General features: G+C 40.0%; 1 protein-coding gene across 1 annotated transcript; it reads right to left on the bottom strand.

Annotated features, from left to right (window-relative positions):
- Nucleotides 1-1,333: 1,333 nt before the first annotated feature.
- LOC142634189 (acetylornithine aminotransferase, mitochondrial) lies at nucleotides 1,334-6,843 on the bottom strand. The gene is made up of 3 exons (XM_075808477.1): nucleotides 6,242-6,843; nucleotides 4,031-4,465; nucleotides 1,334-1,951 (listed from the first exon to the last, which is right to left on the bottom strand). The coding sequence occupies exons 1-3, from the start codon at nucleotides 6,620-6,622 to the stop codon at nucleotides 1,412-1,414; spliced, it is 1,356 nt and encodes a 451-aa protein (XP_075664592.1). The 5' UTR covers nucleotides 6,623-6,843; the 3' UTR covers nucleotides 1,334-1,411.
- Nucleotides 6,844-20,122: the final 13,279 nt, after the last annotated feature.

Raw genomic sequence — 20,122 nt, 5'->3', positions numbered from 1 at the left:
TGTTGAAATCTTCACAAACTGTTTTCTCTTGAGCTACTTCTTGGGCGAATGATCTTTGAACTAAAAGAATGCTTTTACAATCTCATTTGACAGTTACTCCTAGTCCTAGGTGCTACAGATGATGAAAAAGAATTTTTGGAAGCAATGGAAGGAGAACCATGTCCAGGTCCTCTTGCTCTCCTGCCATTTGAATGTAAGAGGATCCACGCTCATGGGAACCAAGACCACCGCGACCAAATTTGTGGTATTGTTGGCAACCCTATTAGTAGACGAGAAAGCTAATTTAGCAGCTGATTGATGCTGCTCATGGACAAGACGGTACCCATACAATTCATCAATGGAGAGAGCGGAGAGGGTCTACTCAGGCGGTGACAGTTTTGACAAAGGGATCATATTTAGTCCATAGGCCAGCAAGAATTTGTGATATCTCCTTAGTGTCAGAGAGAGGCTATCCAACTGCAACTAGCGCGTCTCCGCGACTACGCATTTTGGGAAAGTAAACAGTCATACTTGAGTTACCTTTGTTTGTGGTAGCTAATTGATATTGAATTTGCATCCTTGAGCCCAAGATTGGGAGGTGACATGCGTTCAAGAGCCATCCATAAAGAAAGAGAAGTACTGCAGCTGAGAATTTGAGACAAAATCGATGCAGAGATGTGCAATAAGTGTATTGAGGATAAGTTATCTTGTTGAGAACAAGTAGCATATGCAGTGTTTGGAATATTGGCAAGTTGATTTGATCATGTGGCTGTATTACGAATAGTGGAGGGAGGAATAGTTTGGTTCCCCTGAAATAGCCAAGGAAATTTTGAGCATTGAGATGGGTAACAACTAACAACTTAATATTTTCAAAGGAGATAATTATCCTTGGTGATAACAAAACGAATTGGGTAGTTGGGTAATGTTTGCATGGGAAGAGAAAGAATAGTGCCAGTGGAAGAATTAACATTTGTAGATTTGTGGAGGAGCTGGAGGAAGAAGATGAAGTCCATGACGTCAGTCAAGAATTGATTTGGTAATTGGTACCATAAAAGAACGAAATATAAATTGAATAATTTTGTGCTCCACACCTAAAACTTGTGGTTTGCTTTCACTAAATAGACTCAGTGTTATAATTATAAATCATGTACAAGATTACAATAGATAAGAGATTTGAATAGAGCAGAATACATTCAAATAACAGTTACAAATGAGATAGGGGAATGCTCAAGTTATTTTGCTAACTCTGAATTGATCTAATCTTATCTTTTACTGTGTTTGATTTGGATATCTTGATAGGATCCTCATCGGATAGCTTTGCTTCAATACAACTGTAACAAAATTTAAACCATACTGATAACAACCACAAACACATTATATTATCAATATGAACCCATTACAAATCTCACTTAACGCATGAAATTAAACTTCTCTAGTTTAAGTTACCCTTGTCAAGTGCTGGCAAACATTTAAACAGAATCTCAGCTGCATGCTCCAATTCCTGCTCTGTAATAATCAATGGTGGCACAAGCCTAAGAACATTTCCTTTACCTGCAGTTAATATTAAAAGACCAGAATTTCGACAAGCATTGACAAGTGGTGAAGCAGATACATCCAGTTCTACCCCAATGATAAGCCCGATACCTCTTACTTCTCTCACATGAGAGTTCCCTCCTAGCTTTTTAATCAGCAGTTCTTTAAAGTACAGACCTTTCTTAGAGACACTGGCCAAAAAGCCAGGTCTTAAGATTTTGTCCAAAACAGCAAGGGCAGCATTACAGACAAGTGGGCCACCAGCAAAAGTGCTTCCATGATCTCCAAAACTTATGGCAGTGGCAACTCTTTCAGTCACTAGCACAGCTCCTATTGGAAGACCTCCAGCAAGAGGCTTGGCAAGTGTCATTATATCTGGGACTACACCATATGCATCATGTGCCCAAAGATAGCCAGTACGGCCCAAGCCACATTGAACCTACAAAAAAAACATTTTGTGGAATAGGTGCCTAGACAACAAGAAACCAAAAAAGAAAAAAACAAAAAACAAAAAACAAAATAGAAGTAATAAAATAGTGGTCAGAGAAAGATCTATCAAAGAACTGCATCTCCCTACAATGCATTTTTTTTTTTTTGGTAAGACATGATGTATAAAATTATAAAATACACTGAAAAAAGAAGGCTAAACGTCCCTACCCCCACTCCCAGACTTGCATAAGAATCTGTTTCATCCATTTATTAGGTTTTTAGCCCTATATACAGAGACTTTTATTTGCCAATGTGCAATTTACTTGTACACTAGCAGAAAGCAACTTCATTATGATGAGTGATGACCTGAATTTGTCCCAATAACTAAGATAACATTTGTTGACAGTGAAGAACTGTTTACCAAAACAACTCATTCATCCTTTATTTATTTATTTTTTTTAATTTTTAAATGCGTTCTCTCTTCACAAGTACTTTCATGAATATTGTCTCAATTCTCTTTCTACAGAATCATAGATAAGCATTAAATCCTACTAGAAAGATGGGAATGATAGAGAAGCATTAATCCTACTAGAAAATTGTTTCCCATCGTCTCTTTGATTTTGGGGGAAGCCTTATTATTATAGTAGCCAAGATTTAAACAAAGTAATGATATCCAAAGGCACAAGCTATAATCAAGATCAAACTTTGGAAGTGAATTAAAAAATATGGGACCAAGACTTTGACTTAGTTTATAACCAAGATTTGTGCCATCCCTAGGTTCCTATACTCCATGTAAAATAGAAAATGAGATCACCTTAACTAGCATATTAATTTCTCTCTAGCTTTTCTAATGCTCATACTTTATAACAAAAGAAAAAAAAAAGAACAAATACGTAAAACATATGTACGGGTCATTGGTTTGAAATTTTAAATAATAAGTCAACATCAAAATTATCCACTATCTGATCAATTCTCACTTTGATATAAAAAATAATCTTAACAATGTAGCCTCATTGCAGCTTTCTTTATCTCTTTTTACACAATTCAGCTTTAATAGATCGGGCAGGAACAAGATTTATGAAATACGGTTGTAGTAAGCAAGCTTTAAAAAGTTACCAAAATAAAAAGGACTCATTTTTCTTACAAAGATTTGGCCATTTCTCAAAAACGGAAAACAGACTTGCACACTAATGCAAACTTGATAAACCCAGTGTCTTTTAAAGCATGTAAAAATCATTCTCTTATGATTACAAGGACATGGCTCTTTGTATGAGTCTTGTGTGCAAGTGTATGTTTAGGTGTTGGATTCATCAACCTCCAAATCTTAGGACAAGAGGCCAAAACTACTTTTATGATAATTCTTCTTCAAGAACCTAGGCTAAGCATATATGTACCCCTCAATAATAAACTAGATGTGACAAAGAAACAAATTACTTAAGTAACAGTTTTAAGTTAATAATATCTTCTCTCCCTCTCAACACCTATGATCTGCAGTCCAAAAATAGGCATGCGAGAAATTTAAGAGCATCTAATGGCATAATAATATCAAATGTGTTTACATGGATACTTTTCAAATTTTGGAGAAAAAAGAAAAAAAAAACAAGTAGATGAAGCAATTCAACAGCACATTTAAGGACGGTTTGAGGAGAGAACCAAACAGAAGTGAACCACTGAAGCTACTATTTACTGTTGAAAGAGTCATTTTGGGCTATTTAGGAACCAACATGAAAAGCCTAAATTCTTATCCACTAAAGCAGAACACCCCTGTGCTAGTGCTGGGTTAGTGCAGCACTTACTTTTGTAGAAAATCTTAATTGAAGTCCAATGTGTTACCTTTCTCCTTGACTCAAAATGCCATGTAATGACAGCAACTTGTTAAATAAATCACGTTTTGTGAATTGGAAAAATATATTATGGTATAAGCTGGTCATAGTGTGGGTTGGACAGGAGGAGGTATGAGTCCTGGAAGTGCAATTCCTACGTGCATAAATCATAATATCATCCTCATAATAAAATCTGGCCTATAGATTTGGACCACATAAACTAGCATCTATAATAGAGTATCTTTCCAAAATGAACAGCTGCTTACCTCGTCAAAAACCAGGAGAGAACCAAAATCATCACAAGCTCTACGCAAGGAATATAAAAATTCCTTTGTTGCACTATATATGCCACCTTCACCCTGGATAGGTTCTACAAATACAGCAGCAGTATTTCCACACTGAATCAGTTCCGTTGCAGCTTGTATATTACCATACTCCAAGAATGTGACTCCAGGCATGACGGGCTCAAAGGGTGACCGGTAATGCTCTTTGCTTGTCAAAGCAACAGCCCCCATAGTTCTCCCATGGAAGCTGTTAGTAAAAGAAATGAACTGTGTTGCTGGCTGTTTCTCATCAGGATGTGAAAATCTTTGAAACTTTCTTGCAAATTTGATAGCAGCTTCGTTAGCTTCTGTCCCAGAGTTTGAGAAAAAGACACGATCAGCGAAAGAACAAGCCACAAGGCGTTTTGCAAGCTCCACCTACAGCAACCAGACATTGCTTTATGGTGAGCAAATTTTGTTGAAGTACTTAAGCAGCTAATGCAAATACAATCACAATAGGCCAATTTTTGTGATGGGCAGATGTTCTATTTGCAATGAACAACATTAGGATCTCTTTCTGCTCATATTCACGTTTCATTTCCCTTTTTTTTTTTATGATAATTCGTTTGGGGTCTTTCTGGCTTCATTGGTCAGTAGGCAAAACTTAAAAACTTCACAATATGATTCTGACCTGTTAACAAGTACCACTTGCGATTGAAAAGTGAGACTTTTCACTGGTAATAGTTACAATTTGGCCCAGTTTTTTGGTGTTTGGTGCGATTAAAAATGTTAATTAATCAATAGAAAACATTTCTTGTGGTAAACCAAAAATATTAATATGACGGAAAACATTGAAGCATTTTCAACTCCTTTAAACAGTAACTACCACCTTCACCCCACCCCACATATTGCTAACGACTACCAGCTTCCAGTCACTGACTGCCACTCGGCCCATATTCTGCCTGGCCACCGCCGCCCACCCCATTTCTGATCATTGGCGGCCAATTACCTGTCATTGGTCATTGATCACTGTCACCACTAGCTTCCATTACCCCTCTCTTGCTGCCATCACCAGTCATTTGTCACCGTTGCCACCAACACAACCTTCATCCCCCCAACCATCTCTGTCATCGAAAATTTTGGTTGCAACCAAAAAAAGTTACTTTTCAGCTTGCAGCCAGAAAATGGAAGACAAATCCATTTTAAATATTTCTGAAAGGAAAACTTTGTATTTCGAAACAAAGAGAGCCTAATATTTCTATATTTGCTAAGTCCTTATCCATGAATAAATGTGTTACTTGAAACTTTCTTTTGGAGAAACCGTGTACATAAATAAACTCTATATAATATAGTTTACTGTTCATATGTATATATAATTGGAATAAGACTTTGATATTTAGAGCCTGTTTGGATGAGTGGGATTTTGGATCATATCACTCAGTTTTTATAACTAAGTTCTCAAAACACATGGATCTCACAAAAAATTTGGTGTTTGACTTGATTTTCAACACTCGTTTCTATTACTCAAAATTCTGAGTTAGAGTGATGAAAACAAGAAAAAAACAAAAACAAATAGGTGTTTTCAAAAATTGGGATATAAAAATTGAGTTCTCTAAACCAAACAGGCTCTTACTTATTATTTTGAAATGAAAAAAATTTGTACACCATAAAATTTAAAAGATAAAGCGAAGTAGATTTAACACATGAGTGCAGTGGCTAATATTAATCACATATCTTTTTTTTAGTTAATTATTATTAGGAATTACATTGTTTGAATAAGTCTATGATACAACTTTTTTTTTCACAACATATTAATTAATGTTTTTTTTTGGATAATTAGTAAGGAATCTCTTTATTAACTAATTGGAGGGAATAAAGTAACTTATCACATATACATATATATATATATATATATATAGTGAATTTTTTATTGAATTTCATATTTTTTATGTTCTGAACATGCATATTAAATTTCATTAAAATCGAATATTATTTACTATTTTTTTTAAAATTTTATATCATAAAATTTAAAATTTTGATATTTATTTGATAACATAAAAATTGACCCTACGTATTTTTGAAATTTTGCAAGTGAAGAATACAATAAGCAGATTTCTCATGTTGTTCCAGCGACAGAGGCCGCAGCAAGAAGTTCAAGGGCACGACAGTCATTTAACACGTGTAAAAAAACAAGAAAAGAAAAAGTTACCTTACCTGAGGGATGGAATAGTAAACATTGCTGACGTGGGTGAGCGTATTAGCCTGCTGTGTAAGCGCCCGCAGCCAATCGGGATCACCATGTCCAAGAGCGTTAACGGCAATTCCAGACGACAAGTCCAGGTACTCTCGGCCCTCGGGATCATACAATTTACAACCTTTGCCACTGGAGAGCACCACCGGAGCCCTGGCATACGTCCCCACCATAATCCTCCCTTCCGCCTCCATCACCTCCTTGCTCACTCCTACCTTCAACGAACCCGGCGCGTGCACTCCCACGTTCGCGCACGCTCTCACCCGAACGTGTTTACCTGATGGACGGCACAGATTTGTCGCCGGAGTAATCGGACGGTTCAGACAATGATGAAGAGAATTCATTGTTTTTTTTTTTTGTGTTTGTGTTTTTTAAATTTATGGTTTGTTTTACAGGGTCAGGGCTTATATATTTGCGATTTTGTGGTGAAAATGAAATGATGTTAATTATAGAGGAATGGAATCGCTTAATTATTTCGCGTTTTTGCCAAAAGAAATACTATACTATACTGCAATAATTTACAAATGGAATGGATTCGATTTGGGTGTGAAAGTGAAACATTTCTGGATTTATTAAAGGACTTTTTCAGTTTTGAACGTATTCTTCTCTTTTAGTTGGGTCCGGGAAACGTTAACGTTGTTTCTGTACAGTTGGGCAAGATAACTTTTTATTTTTTTGAGGAAAAGTTAACGTTAACGTTGTACCTGTACCGAGCTATGTATTATAATTTTATAGTATTTTTTAATACATAAGTCAAATTTTGTACAAATTAAATATAATTTATTATTGAATTTACAAACTTATTTTTCACGCATATAAAAACTTGAATTTAAACATTTGATTAATACATAGCTTTTGATATTTGATTTTCTACAAAATTTTACAAGTGTATAGAAATTAATGAAAAAAAAAATGTAATACAATAGTTGATTAGTCAAAATTCAATGCTAATAAAAAAGATATTAACCGAAGTTGTAGCTTTTGGCTGTTACTAAGTTTGTTGTTAAACTGTGTCCAATTTTGAAAGATAAAAAAGAAATTTGTTTGAGCATAACTGTTGTTTAAACACACGTACCAAATAGATCCTTAATATCTGTATAGGTTTGTAACAAAAGCTTCTAGTTCTGTTGCTTTTGTTCGTTTTTTTATATGCAACTCCTCAATCCTTGATGTTGATAGTCTCCAAATTCAAATGATATGGAACATAAATTAAATGATGCATTAGCTTATTTACCAAACTCAATAGAACACTTTAATACAATGTCGAAGTTGTAGCTTTTGGCTGTTACTAAGTTTGTTGTTAAACTGTGTCCAATATTGAAGGATAAAAAAGAAATTTGCTTGAGCATAACTGTTGTTTAAACACACGTTCCAAACAGATCCTTAATATCTGTGTAGGTTTGTAACAAAAGCTTCTAGTTCTGTTGCTTTTGTTTGTTTCTTTATATGCAAATCCTCAATCCTTGATGTTGATAGTCTCCAAATTCAAATGATATGGAACATAAATTAAATGATGCATTAGCTTATTTACCAAACTTAATATAACACTTTAATACAATATCTAAAGTATAAATTTAAGATCATATTCTTGAATTATCATTAGGATTGTCTGTTCATGATTTTGAAAATAACAAAATTTTAAACCGTTTGTAGCATGTTTCAATCGAATTCAATTAGATTGTAAGTATACAACTCATGTTTTCCAAACCAAGGGCCGTGGATTTTACGTGATAGATAAGTGAATTTATGGTTACTTAGGACTTGTTTGGATATCGCTTATTGCTAAAAACTAAAAATTGAAAACACTATAACAAAATAATTTTTAAATGTGTGAATACTGTCATGGAACCCAATTTTAATAAAAACTTTATTAAAAAAAAGTACTTGTGGGTCCCATGAACAATGCACAGGACCCATTGAGTTGGACGCAAATGCAGCTGAAACCAAGTTTAAGCTCTATCCAAACTCACGCTCTATCCCAAAAAAAAAAATGATATATACTAGCATAAGAAGAGCTCATACCTCTACTCGGCTTTAAACAAAATATTGGGGACTACTTTGCTTTTATAGTGTTCATGATTAACCTCACAAATTTGGAGATAAATTATCAATGTTTGAGTTTGAGTTTAAGTTAGACTTGTTAGAGAGATATAGAGTTTCACTCTTTGAGTTCTTGTTAAGTTTGGACTAAACAAAAATAATTTTATTTAAATATTGTGCTGACGTGGAAAATTGTGAGAGTTTCAGAGGTTTTGATTATATATAGACTAGTCGCTAACCCATGCAATGCATAGAAAAATTATTAACTCTAAGAAAAAAAAAATCCAAAAATGAGTAAATAGACATTCTGGAAAAAAAAATTGAAATTTATTCAAACAAATAATTAATCAACCAAAAATATAGCTTTTAATAAGAGAACAAAAAATCACATGAACCTAAATAAAAAACATTTAAGGTGAAGAATTAAGATCAACCTATTGAAATGCAAATACCAAAAACCCTAAGACTTAAAACTTCAAAATTTATTGAATCCCCAAATTCTACTCAAAACCAAACCAAATTTAACAAATTTATATATAACATACCAAATAAAAATGTATCGTTCCTTAGGCAGGAAGACATAGGTTGCATATTTGATTTTTTTCCCAAAAAATAGATATGTTTTATCTGCTATGTACAATATAAAAAAATTATTAGTAAAAATTTCATCCCAAAAACAAAACTCACGATTATCAATGTGAGTCTTTTTTTTTTTTAGTCCTATCATAATTTTTGTTTTTATATAGATTATCAACGTTTAAGTTTGCGTTTAAGTTGGACTTATTAGAGAAATAGAATTCCACTTCTTATTAAATTTAGATTAAACAAAAATAATTTTATTTAAAAAAAAATTATAATGATGAGTTTGAGTTTAAGTTGGACTTATTAGAGAGATAGAGTTTCATTCCTAGTTAAGTTTGTACTAAATAAATAATAATTTTATTTAAATAAAATGATAATTTTATTTTGAGTTTGCGTTTGCGTTTAAATTTGACTTGTTAAAGAGATAGACTTTCACTTATTATTAAGTTTTGATTAAACATAAATAATTTTATTTTAAAAAAAATGATAATGATAAATTTGAGTTTAAGTTGGACTTATTAGAGGGATATAATTTCACTTCTAGTTAAGTTTGAACTAAAAAATAATAATTTTATTTAAATAAAATTATAATTTATTTAAATATTGTGTTGACGTGAAAAATTGTGAGTGTTTCAAGGGTTTCGGTTTTATATATACTAGCATTATACCTGTGCGATGCACTACTTAATCAAAATTCATATGTAAATAATTTTTTTTATTAATTTACTTGAAATAAATAATAAAAATAAATGAATATTTTACTTTCAAGTTACATAATGAATGCATGTTGTGTGAGACTAAGGTATTGTAAAATGCGCGCGTGCGCGCACACACACGTATATATAAAATGATTTTCAATAATACATTGAACTTTAAAACTCAATTAATCACATATATTTAAATGGAAAAATATTGAATTTAATAGTTAAAAACTATCTGTAAGTGCACAATTGCACCTGGACCCAAAGAAGGTTATGGGCTCAGGCCCAATGAGCCTTAAACAATGAAATTTGTAGAGTGTGGGTTCGAAACCTAGATTAAAGGTACTGAGAACTTGATAACGGGCTTTTATAAACAAACACTTGTAAATAATGAATGATAATTGCAAATGGGTCTTCTCGGACTTGAGCCGAGGACTATTTCTTTACTATTTCTCTTTCTTCCTTAAAGATTACAATTTCTGCCTCTTTTTCTTAGTTACCCATCCCCCTTAAATACTTCTTTTTCTGATACTTTATCCACGTGTTGCTCTAACCCCCTTCCCCCTAGATATTTCTTTTTCTTAGTACCTTTGAATAGTGACCAGAAGTTTCAGTTCTACTGTTCAGGGGTCATTTCCCCATTAATGCGGCCAAGGAGGTAGGTGCAGAGTCTTTAATGTGGTGGTGGCAGCCTTTTCTTTTGGTATTTTTCTGACACCGGTGTATCTTGAAAATTCAGGGTTTCCCCCTTTAACCATTAGTCTTTCCAGAGTTATGCCTTGACCTTCATAATGAAGCTTTGAGTTCTCTTGGACCTGTCCGAGGAGAAGCTCGCCCTCGGCTGTATCCTCGGATCCTCGGCGTATGGGCTAATTCGTAGAGTTTAATTCTGGAGCAGGTCGGTCCTTCATGCTACAGTCCAAAGGCCCATGTGCCCACTTGGGTCCTTTTACTCTCCACAATAGCCCCTCAAAACTCTATTTTTCATCATCTGAGGAGAAAAAATAGGGTTTTGATTCAACGAGGACTTACCCCACACGTTTTGTAAATAACTGCATGTGTGGAAACCGTTTCGCGTTCCAGAGGATGCCACTTGGCGGTTTTATTTTCAAAAACGCGCGCATTTATTACCGTAAGTTACACCTTGTCCCCCACGTTCAACGGTGAGATGAGCATCCAACGGCCCCTGTTACTCCATGAAAATTTGGGCGGGACAAATGCAATTTCGAGGCCGCTTCCCGCACGTCGTGACGCTTCGGGAACCTGCACTCTCATTTATTTCCTCAGAGGCTAATCCCATCAAAACATTAGTAATCACCTTTTGTCTACAGAAATCCGTGAAAATTCGTACAACTTGAAATTTGTAAGTTCTTATTCCTTTTCTTCTTAACCCTTTCTCCTTGGACCCTGTCCTCGGCTCACCTTATAACCATTCTCCCTCTTAGAACTTAGCCTTTCGTTCCTTTCTGATGGGAAAGTTTAAGTGTCTAGTTGATACCGCTGCTGGGATGGAGGGTTTTAGAGCTAAGTATCATATTCCTAGCGACGTAGGTCTAAAATATTGCCCGGCGGAAGCCGTGGCCGGTTCTAGGAAAACCGGAGAGGTCATCATCCCCATGGTCACCTTCGTAGAAGGTGGGATAACCCTCCCAATGAAACCCATAACCAGGGAGTACCTCCGTAACCACCGGTTGTGCCCCGATCAGTGCGCTCCCAACGTTTTTAGGGTCTTAGGAAGCGTTGATACTCTAAACGAGCAAATGGGTCTGAACCTCACGTGGCATGATGTCGTCTTTATGTACGAATGCCACAAACTCACTGGAGTAGGTTATTACATCAAATCCCGTTCCAGCGTAGTTAGGTTAATCTCCTGTTTGCCCAAGTCCAATAAAGGTATGAAGGATGACTACCTCATCGTCTCTGGCAACTGGCACGACGGCCCCCACTGCCCAGTTGAGTGGCGAGATCCAGGTGCGACACCTTAGGATTTAACTTCCCCCTCCATAACTCCCTAAATCATCTAGGCATGTGCATTCGTATTTACTTGAGCGTCTAACTTTAATTTATTATATGTTCTACGAATCTGACCATGTTTGTTTATTTGGATGTTTTTCTTTGCAGATAAGCAAAACGTGCGCCCACGCTTAAGCCACTGCAACGTTGCAGATTTGAATAGAGTGCTACGCTCCGAGGTGTTCGTTAGCCGAGACTTATAACTTAGGGCGGCCCACTTGATTCTAGGGTACGATCCCGTCTCCTCGGACTTCCAGGAGATCGAGAACGCAATAATCGCGGGTGACCGAAGGCGAAGAAGGATTCATGTGGCCAGGCCGCACTTCTTAGCTGACCAAGACCTTCCCGACGACCCCAACACCATTCTGTACAACTGTCCTATCGCGGCAACCCCCCCTCAACACACTCCCAAGCAACTGCTGTCCCGGAGGAGCAGGTGTCCTCTTCACACACACTAGACGACGAAATAGATAACTTTCATCTCGAGGACATCGAAAGACCCCGAGGAAACCAATTTCTTCGTACTTTCTGACGAGGAAGAAGAGCCCACCGAGGCCTCCGGAGTTGAAGGATTCGTTGTTGCCCACCCCCCAGTCAAATCCGAGGAGGACATGGACAGACTTCACGGCCTTCTAACAGAGAGAGGCAAAAAAGTCGCCCAGAAGAAGACAGGAGGGTCCCAAACTCTTCCATCCTTGCCACCTCCCCCTCCTCCAGCCGAACCCAAGCTTCCAGCTGAAGAACCGAAAAAGAAAAGAAAGGGGGAGGCCGAGGAGACTGCTGGCGAAAAACAAAAAAGACCAAGACAACAGCCGCAACCAACTCAGCAGCAGAAGCTAGATAAGGGCAAAGGCAGGGCTTGTTCAGTCGAGAGTGGGGAGATCCGAGATGTGGCCGAAGTGCGCCGAGCATCGGCCACTTGGTCTCCTGACCTAAGACTGGACGGTGCACCAATTTCCTGCCAGTCTAGTATCAGGGCAATCCAACAAGGCCACGCCCACCACCTGGCCGATGCGTTGGAGCGCCCACTTTTGCTGCCCAAGGACATGGAAACCTTGGAGAGAATGAGCCAACCCCAACTATTCCTGTCTTTAAAAAGGGAATTAGCCATGGTAAGTTTAATTTTTATGAATACTTTGTTCTTCATAATACTGGATTACTAAGGAGTGTCCTGCTACATCAAATTCTTTAACACTTTATGTAGGTCATTCAAGAAGTCTTTGTAGCAGAGAAGTTTGTAGAAGACTCTCGGAAGAAGGCCAGACTGGAGCTTGACATTCGAATGGAGACTGAGAAGTCCCTAGGCCAAGCCCTCGTAGAAAATGAAAAACTCGTCTCTCAGGTGGCTGATCTCAAAAGAGAAAGAGATGGTGCTGAGGCCAGCCTGAAGATCATGAAAACTCAAATAGAAGGGCAGCGCAAGCTTCTCCGTGAAAAAGATGACGAGCTGGCCCAAGCCCAAAGGGAGTGCTCGGATTTGGAGAGGGAGCTTGCGTGAATGAAGGAGGAAGCCGGCGCATTCAAACGCTCTCTAGAGGCCGCCAAGCAGGCGAGTTATGAGGAAGGGGTAGCTGCAACAGAGGAGCAGCAGACAGAGGCTTTTGCGGCCTTGTGCCGGGAGTACTGTCAGCAAGTCTGGAGGGAAGCCTTAAATGTAGCAGGGGTTCCTTCAGCCTCAGAGCTGAGGAAGTCCGAGAACGTTTGGCTTCCCCTGGACATACAGGAGATAGAAGAGACTCCTGCTGTTGCTCCTGCCCCTGAGGCAACTCTTCCTGCTCCTCCTCCTATGGCCCCAAAGCTCATTCCAGATCCTACAGAACCTTCAGGTTCCAACATAGAGATGGAAGGGGGTGGGGATGCCGAGAAAGGCTTGAGCCAGACTGTGGAGCCCAATGTCCCTCCAACAAATGCAGCAGACAAAGGGAAGCAAGTTCTGTCTTCCTTTGAGTTGGAGCTAAGAAACACCGAGGCAACTAGCACTTCTCAGCAAAACCCCCCTCCAAGAGTTTAGGGACCAGCCTAGGACTTCTCTTTCTTTGTAATCAGAACTTAGCATGTAATATATGCCAGAATTATTAATGAAAGACAATTTTTATGCAACTTTCTTTTATGTTGTATTTGTTTTAGCTTATTATTTTTGGACTTGTTGTAAAGTTCTCATGAATACATAGTCGGAATAAACAAATCTAACTCCAGGGATTGCACAATCATAACCTTCACACAGCCATGCCTTAGTTAAACAATGCCTTAGTTAAACAATGCCTTGTAATCTATGGTATTGCTTTTAGTAGGATGTAAGGTCCGAGGACAATTCCTTACAAAAATTTACTTAACACCTAAAGACATAGAACTTAAAATCCAAATTAATGAATGGTAAGATACTGATTTCCACAAAACGTGTAATAGGAATAAGAACAGTGACAAGATATTAAGAATAATAACTTTAACTGTTAATTTTCCCAAAGTAGAAGGTCCGAGGATCCGGCATACCTAAGGTTCTGTTTAACAAATGATAAGATATCAATTTCCACAAGGTTTGTGGTCCGAGGACTACACTTAACCAAGTTTCTGTTTGACTCTTAAGAATAGTAAGTTCAAATGTTAATTTTCCCAAAGTAGTAGGTCCGAGGATCCGGCATAACTAAGGTTCTGTTTAACAAATGATAAGATATCAATTTCCACAAGGTTTGTGGTCCGAGGACTACACTTAACCAAGTTTTTGTTTGACTCTTAAGAATAGTAATTTCAAATGTTAATTTTTCCAAAGTAGGAGGTCCGAGGACCCGGCATAACTAAGGTTCTGTTTAACAAATGATAAGATATTAATTTCCACAAGGTTTGTGGTCCGAGGACTACACTTAACCAAGTTTCTGTTTGACTCTTAAGAATAGTAACTTCAAATGTTAATTTTCCCAAAGTAGGAGGTCCGAGGACCCGGCATAACTATGGTTCTGTTTGACAAGTGATAAGATATTAATTTCCACAAGGTTTGTGGTCCTAGTACTACACTTAACCAAGTTTCTGTTTGACTCTTAAGAATAGTAACTTCAAGCGTCAGAGGTACTTATAACTTTGAAATGTTAACTAATAAAAGCACATTTTATTAATAATAATACATTCTAAGGTTATTTACATTCCATGGGCGTGGTACAATTCTTTCATCTAAGTCAGCTAGCCGATATGACCCTATGCCTACTACTGAAACAATGCGATAGGGGTCTTCCTAGTTGGGACCTAACTTACCCAAAGCTGGGTTCTTAGAAGCGCCCACAACTTTTCTTAGTACAAGATCACCAGGTGCGAGCGGCCTTAGCTTCACGTGGGCATCATATCCCCGTTTTAGCTTCTATTGATAATAGGCCATTTGGACCATAGCTGCTTCGCGTCGTTCCTCAAGTAAATTAAGACCTTTCTCCAGGAGTCCATTGTTATTCTCCGGGCTAAAAGAACTCGTCTTCAGAGTGGGAAAACCAGATTCCAGGGGTATAACCGCCTCGGCTCCATAAGTCATAGAGAATGGCGTTTCTCCCGTGGACCTTTGCGGCGTAGTCCGATATGTCCACAGAACATGGGGAAGTTCTTCTACCCATCTGCCTTTCGCATCGTCCAACCTTTTCTTAAGCCCACTAACTATGACCTTGTTAATAGCCTCGGCTTGCCCATTTCCCTTAGGATAAGCTGGGGTGGAGTATCTATTTACGATGCCCATGTTACCACAGTATTTCCTAAAAGCCTTGTTGTTGAATTGGACACCATTGTCTGAGATAAGTGTGTGTGGAATACCGAATCTAGTGACGATGTTTCTCCAGACGAATTTCTTGGAATCAACGTCTCTGATATTTGCTAAGGGCTCGGCCTCAACCCATTTAGTGAAATAGTCTGTCCCCACGAGAAGCCATCTTTTATTTCCTACAGCCCTCGGAAACGGCCCCACTATGTCCAATCCCTACTGTGCAAAAGGCCAAGGACTAGAGAGAGGGTTTAGAGCCCCTCCAGGTTGATGAATATTAGGGGCGAACCTCTGGCATTGATCACATTTTCGAGCATAATCCTGAGCCTCCCTTTGCATATTGGGCCACCAATAACCCTGAGTCAGGGCTCTATGCGCTAAGGACCTTCCCCCAGTGTGGCTTCTACAAATTCCCTCATGCAATTCCTCCAGAAGTGCTTCCGTTGATTCAGGATGCACACACAACAAGTACGGTCCTGAAAAGGATCGTTTATACAGTTTTTGGTCCTCGGACAACCAGAAACGTGGCGCCTTTCGACGTATCTTATCTGCTTCAGATTTGTCCTGAGGAAGGATGTCATTCTTAAGAAAAGATATAACCGAGTCAATCCAACTAGGTCCCGGCCTTATCAGATGAATGCGAACTGCGCTAACAATGGTAAGAGTTGGCTCTAGCAAATCCTCCACGAGGATAATCCTGGGAAAACCCTAAGCCGAGGACGTTGCTAACGTAGCCAAAGAATCTGCATGGGTGTTTCCACTCCTAGAAATATGAGCTAAGACGAAGGAGTCAAATTCAGCTTGCTGACGCTTGACCTAGGCCAAATATTCCTGCATTCTGGGGTCTCTAGCCTCTATGGTCCCCATGACTTGGTCGACCACTAACTGAGAGTCCGAGAACACATGGATTTCCCTTCCACCCATCCTACGTACCATCTTCATGCCTACCAAGACTGCTTCATACTCGGCCTCATTATTAGTAGCCGAGAACGCCAATCTCAAAGATTTTTCATACTCTGCGAGGCTTGTATTTAACATCAAAGGCTCCCAAAATGGTTCCCCATTTTGCCACCCTGCCAGAGTAATCGGCACTGCGTAACACCGCCTTAAAAGGCAATTGGGTTAGGACCACCACAGTGTGAGACTGGAAATAATGAGGAAGCTTGCGCGTGGCGTGAACTATGGCCAAAAGCGCTTTCTCCAAGAGTAGATAACGCACCTCGGCCTCATTCAAAGACTTACTAACGTAGTAGACCGGTCTTTGCACCCCGCTTTCATTCCTTATAAGGACCAGGCTGACCGCGTGGACGGCCACTGCCAGATAAGCAAACAAGACCTCGTCCGCCTCGGGGCGAGACAAAATGGGTGGCCGAGAAATATATTGCTTAAGCTGTTGGAAAGCTAACACGCAGTCCTCGGTCCATTGAAACCCTTTCCACTTATTCAATAATTGGAAGAAATGATGACATCGGTCAGCTGACCGAGAGATAAACCTATTCAATGCAGCAATCATTCTGGTCAATTTCTGGATCTCTTTTGGGTTCCGAGGCGGCTGCAAATCCTGAATAGCCTTGACTTGCGCCGGGTTCACCTCTATGCCTCTGTGAGTAATCATGTATCCCAAGAACTTTCCGGACCCCATGCCAAAAGAGCACTTTGAGGCGTTAAGGCGCAGCTTGTACTTTCTTAGCACCTGAAAGGTGTCCGCCAGATCTTTCACGTGTGAAGGTATTGTTTTACTCTTTACCACCATATCATCCACATATACCTCAATGGTCTTCCCTAGTTGCTGTTCAAACATTCTGGTCATCATTCTTTGGTAGGTAGCCCCAGCATTCTTCAACCCAAATGACATGACCTTATAGTGGTAGTTCCCTGTTGGAGTAATAAAAGCAGTTTTCTCTTGATCCTCCAATGCCAATGGAATCTGATGGTAACCCTGGAAGGCATCCAAAAAACTCATTCGAGGATGTCCGACAGTGGCATCCACCAGTTGATCAATACGCGGCATTGGGAATGAATCCTTGTGGCAGGCCTTGTTCAAATCTGTGAAGTCCACACATACTCTCCACGTTCCATTCTTCTTTTTAACCACAACCGTATGCGAGAACCATTCGGGGTAGAAAACTTCTTTAATAGCCCCAGCCCTCTTGAGTTTGAGCACCTCTTCCTTTACAGCCTCGGCATGCTCTTTGGAAGAGCGCCGAGGTGGCTGCCTTCTCGGCATAATGGCAGGGTTGACGTTTAAACGATGACAAATGAAGCTCGGATCAACGCCTGGGGCCTCATAAGGGTCCCACACAAAAACATCAATATTGTCCTTCAGAAATTCCAACAACTCCATCTTCTCTTGGTGTGACAAACGTATGCCAACTTGGAAGAACCTCTCCGGGTCATCTGCTATTAAAAACTTCTCTAACTCCTCACAAACAACCTCATCTCTTATCATCGCCCCAGGTGCATCCGGAGCTGTTAATTGCTATGACTCTTGGATGGGCAAAGCTGATGACTTGGCTTCTGACTGATGAAGCACTGCGGCCGGTATGCATTGCCTGGCCACTGATTGGCTGCCGAGGATTTCCTCAACATACTCCCCCGAGGGAAACTTAACCTTAACATGCAAGGTAGAGGAGACAGCTCCCAGAGCGTGCAGTCATGGCCTGGCGAGGATGGCTGTATATGGGGAGTACGCGTCGACCACAATGAAATCCACCTCAACCGTTTCTGAGCCGGATTGGATGGGCAAACGAATCTATCCCTTCGACACAACGGCCCTTCCTTCGAAGCTTATGAGTGGCGAGTCATAAGGAGTAAGATCTTCCAACTTCAGCCTTAACCCCTTAAATAAATCAGGGTACATGATATCTGCACCGTTGCCCTGATCAATCATAATTCTCTTGACATCATAACTCCCTATCCTGAGAGTGACCACAAGAGCATCGTCATGGGGTTGAATGGTACCAACCTTATCTTCCTCCGAAAATCCCAAGACGGGTAAGGTCACCTTCAACCTCTTTGGCCTGCAGCCTGGTTCCTCGGCCTGAGAATGGGAAACCGCCATCACCCTAGTGGGACCTGAGCCAGTCTTGCCAGGTGCAGCGAAGATAACATTAATCGTTCCTAATGCGGGCCGAGATGGATTATTCTTCTGATTGTTCGAGCCAGATTGACTGCCCTGTCCACCAGGTTGACACAAGTGCTGCTTTAGTTTCCCTTCACTGACCAGCTGCTCCAAGTGGTTCCAAAGGGTCCGACAGTTCTCGGTAGTGTGGCCCACATCCTGGTGGTACTGACAAAAGAGGTTCTGATTCCTCTTACCAGGCCATCTGAAGAAGGGCTCCTTACGAAACTTTCTCCAGCAACTGATGTACTGGTTCTCGGAACACAGTGTTCACGGCCTGAGGTGCTGCCGAGCCGGACGGCCCAACATAATCTCTCATCGGCTTGTTGTTGTGGTACCTGTCCGACCTGAAATCCCTTCTCTCTTGCGGGATAACCTTCTCCTTACCCTTTCCTTGCTGCTGGTCTTCCTCCACTCTCTTGTACTCGTCAATGCGGTCCATGAGGCGACTTACGCTGCGGATGGGATTTTTAGTCAAAGACTTCCTCAAGTCATGATCAGTAGGAAGGCCTACCTTAAAAGTATTGAGCGCCACCTCATCAAAGTCTCCATCTATTTCATTAAACATTTCCCAATACCGGTCAAAATATGCTTTCAACGTCTCCCCTTCCCTCATGGTCATGGACAGCAGCGAGTCCAATGACCGAGGTACTCTGCTACACGTAATGAACCGCGAAGCGAATGCTCTAGTGAGCTCCCTAAACGAACCTATAGACCCCGATTTAAGGCCGTTGAACCACCTCATAGCAACAGGTCCCAAGCTAGAGGGGAAAACTTTACACATCAGGGTCTCGTTGTGAGAATGCACCGCCATCCTTTGGTTAAAATGACTCACGTGCTCCACCGGATCAGTTCGGCCGTTGTAGATGGTAAAGGTGGGCTGGGTAAACCTCCTGGGAAGCCTCCCCTTCTCAATCCTCCATGAAAACGGAGATTTAGAGAGTTGGTGCAACGCCCGACTCATAGCATCGTTCCTTAAGCCCCTTGAAGGAAGCTTCTTATGTCTACGAGCTGGCTGGTCGTCCTCCTCACCAGAGGACATTGCACTGGGGGGTGAGCATGACCTTGAGCTGTAGCTACCTCCCCGTACCTCCTCTGAGGATGGACTAGATGAGGACGGTGAAGACCTGCGTCTGGTGCGGTGTAACTTCCTCTTCAAACGGTTAATCTCCTTCTACATGGCTTTAGCACCATCCTCATGGGTGGTACCACCCCCACCATGAGTATGGCTAGCCCCGGGGTATTCTGTATGGAAACTTCCCTCACGGTCCCTTCGACGCTCAAGACGCTCGAAAAGATCCTCCGGTTGTGATCCCTGTGACTCCGCATGGTAAGAATCCAGGCCTGCCATAGTATCCTAACTCCTTCTAGACTAGATTCCCCACAGACGGCGCCAATTGTAAGTGCACAATTGCACCTGGACCCAAGGAAGGTTATGGGCTCAGGCCCAATGAGCCTTAAACAATGAAATTTGTAGAGTGTGGGTTCAAAACCTAGATTAAAGGTACTGAGAACTTGATAACGGGTTTTTATAAACAAACACTTGTAAATAATGAATGATAATTGCAAATGGGTCTCCTCGGACTTAAGCCGAGGACTTTTTCTTTACTATTTCTCTTTTTTCCTTAAAGATTACAATTTTTGCCTCTTTTTCTTA

The sequence above is a fragment of the Castanea sativa genome, chromosome 5 (genome assembly GCF_040712315.1).
Source record: "Castanea sativa cultivar Marrone di Chiusa Pesio chromosome 5, ASM4071231v1".
Taxonomy (NCBI): Eukaryota; Viridiplantae; Streptophyta; class Magnoliopsida; order Fagales; family Fagaceae; genus Castanea; species Castanea sativa.
The sequence above is the reverse complement of the archived record's forward strand: the minus strand, read 5'-3'. Positions and strand labels throughout refer to the sequence as shown.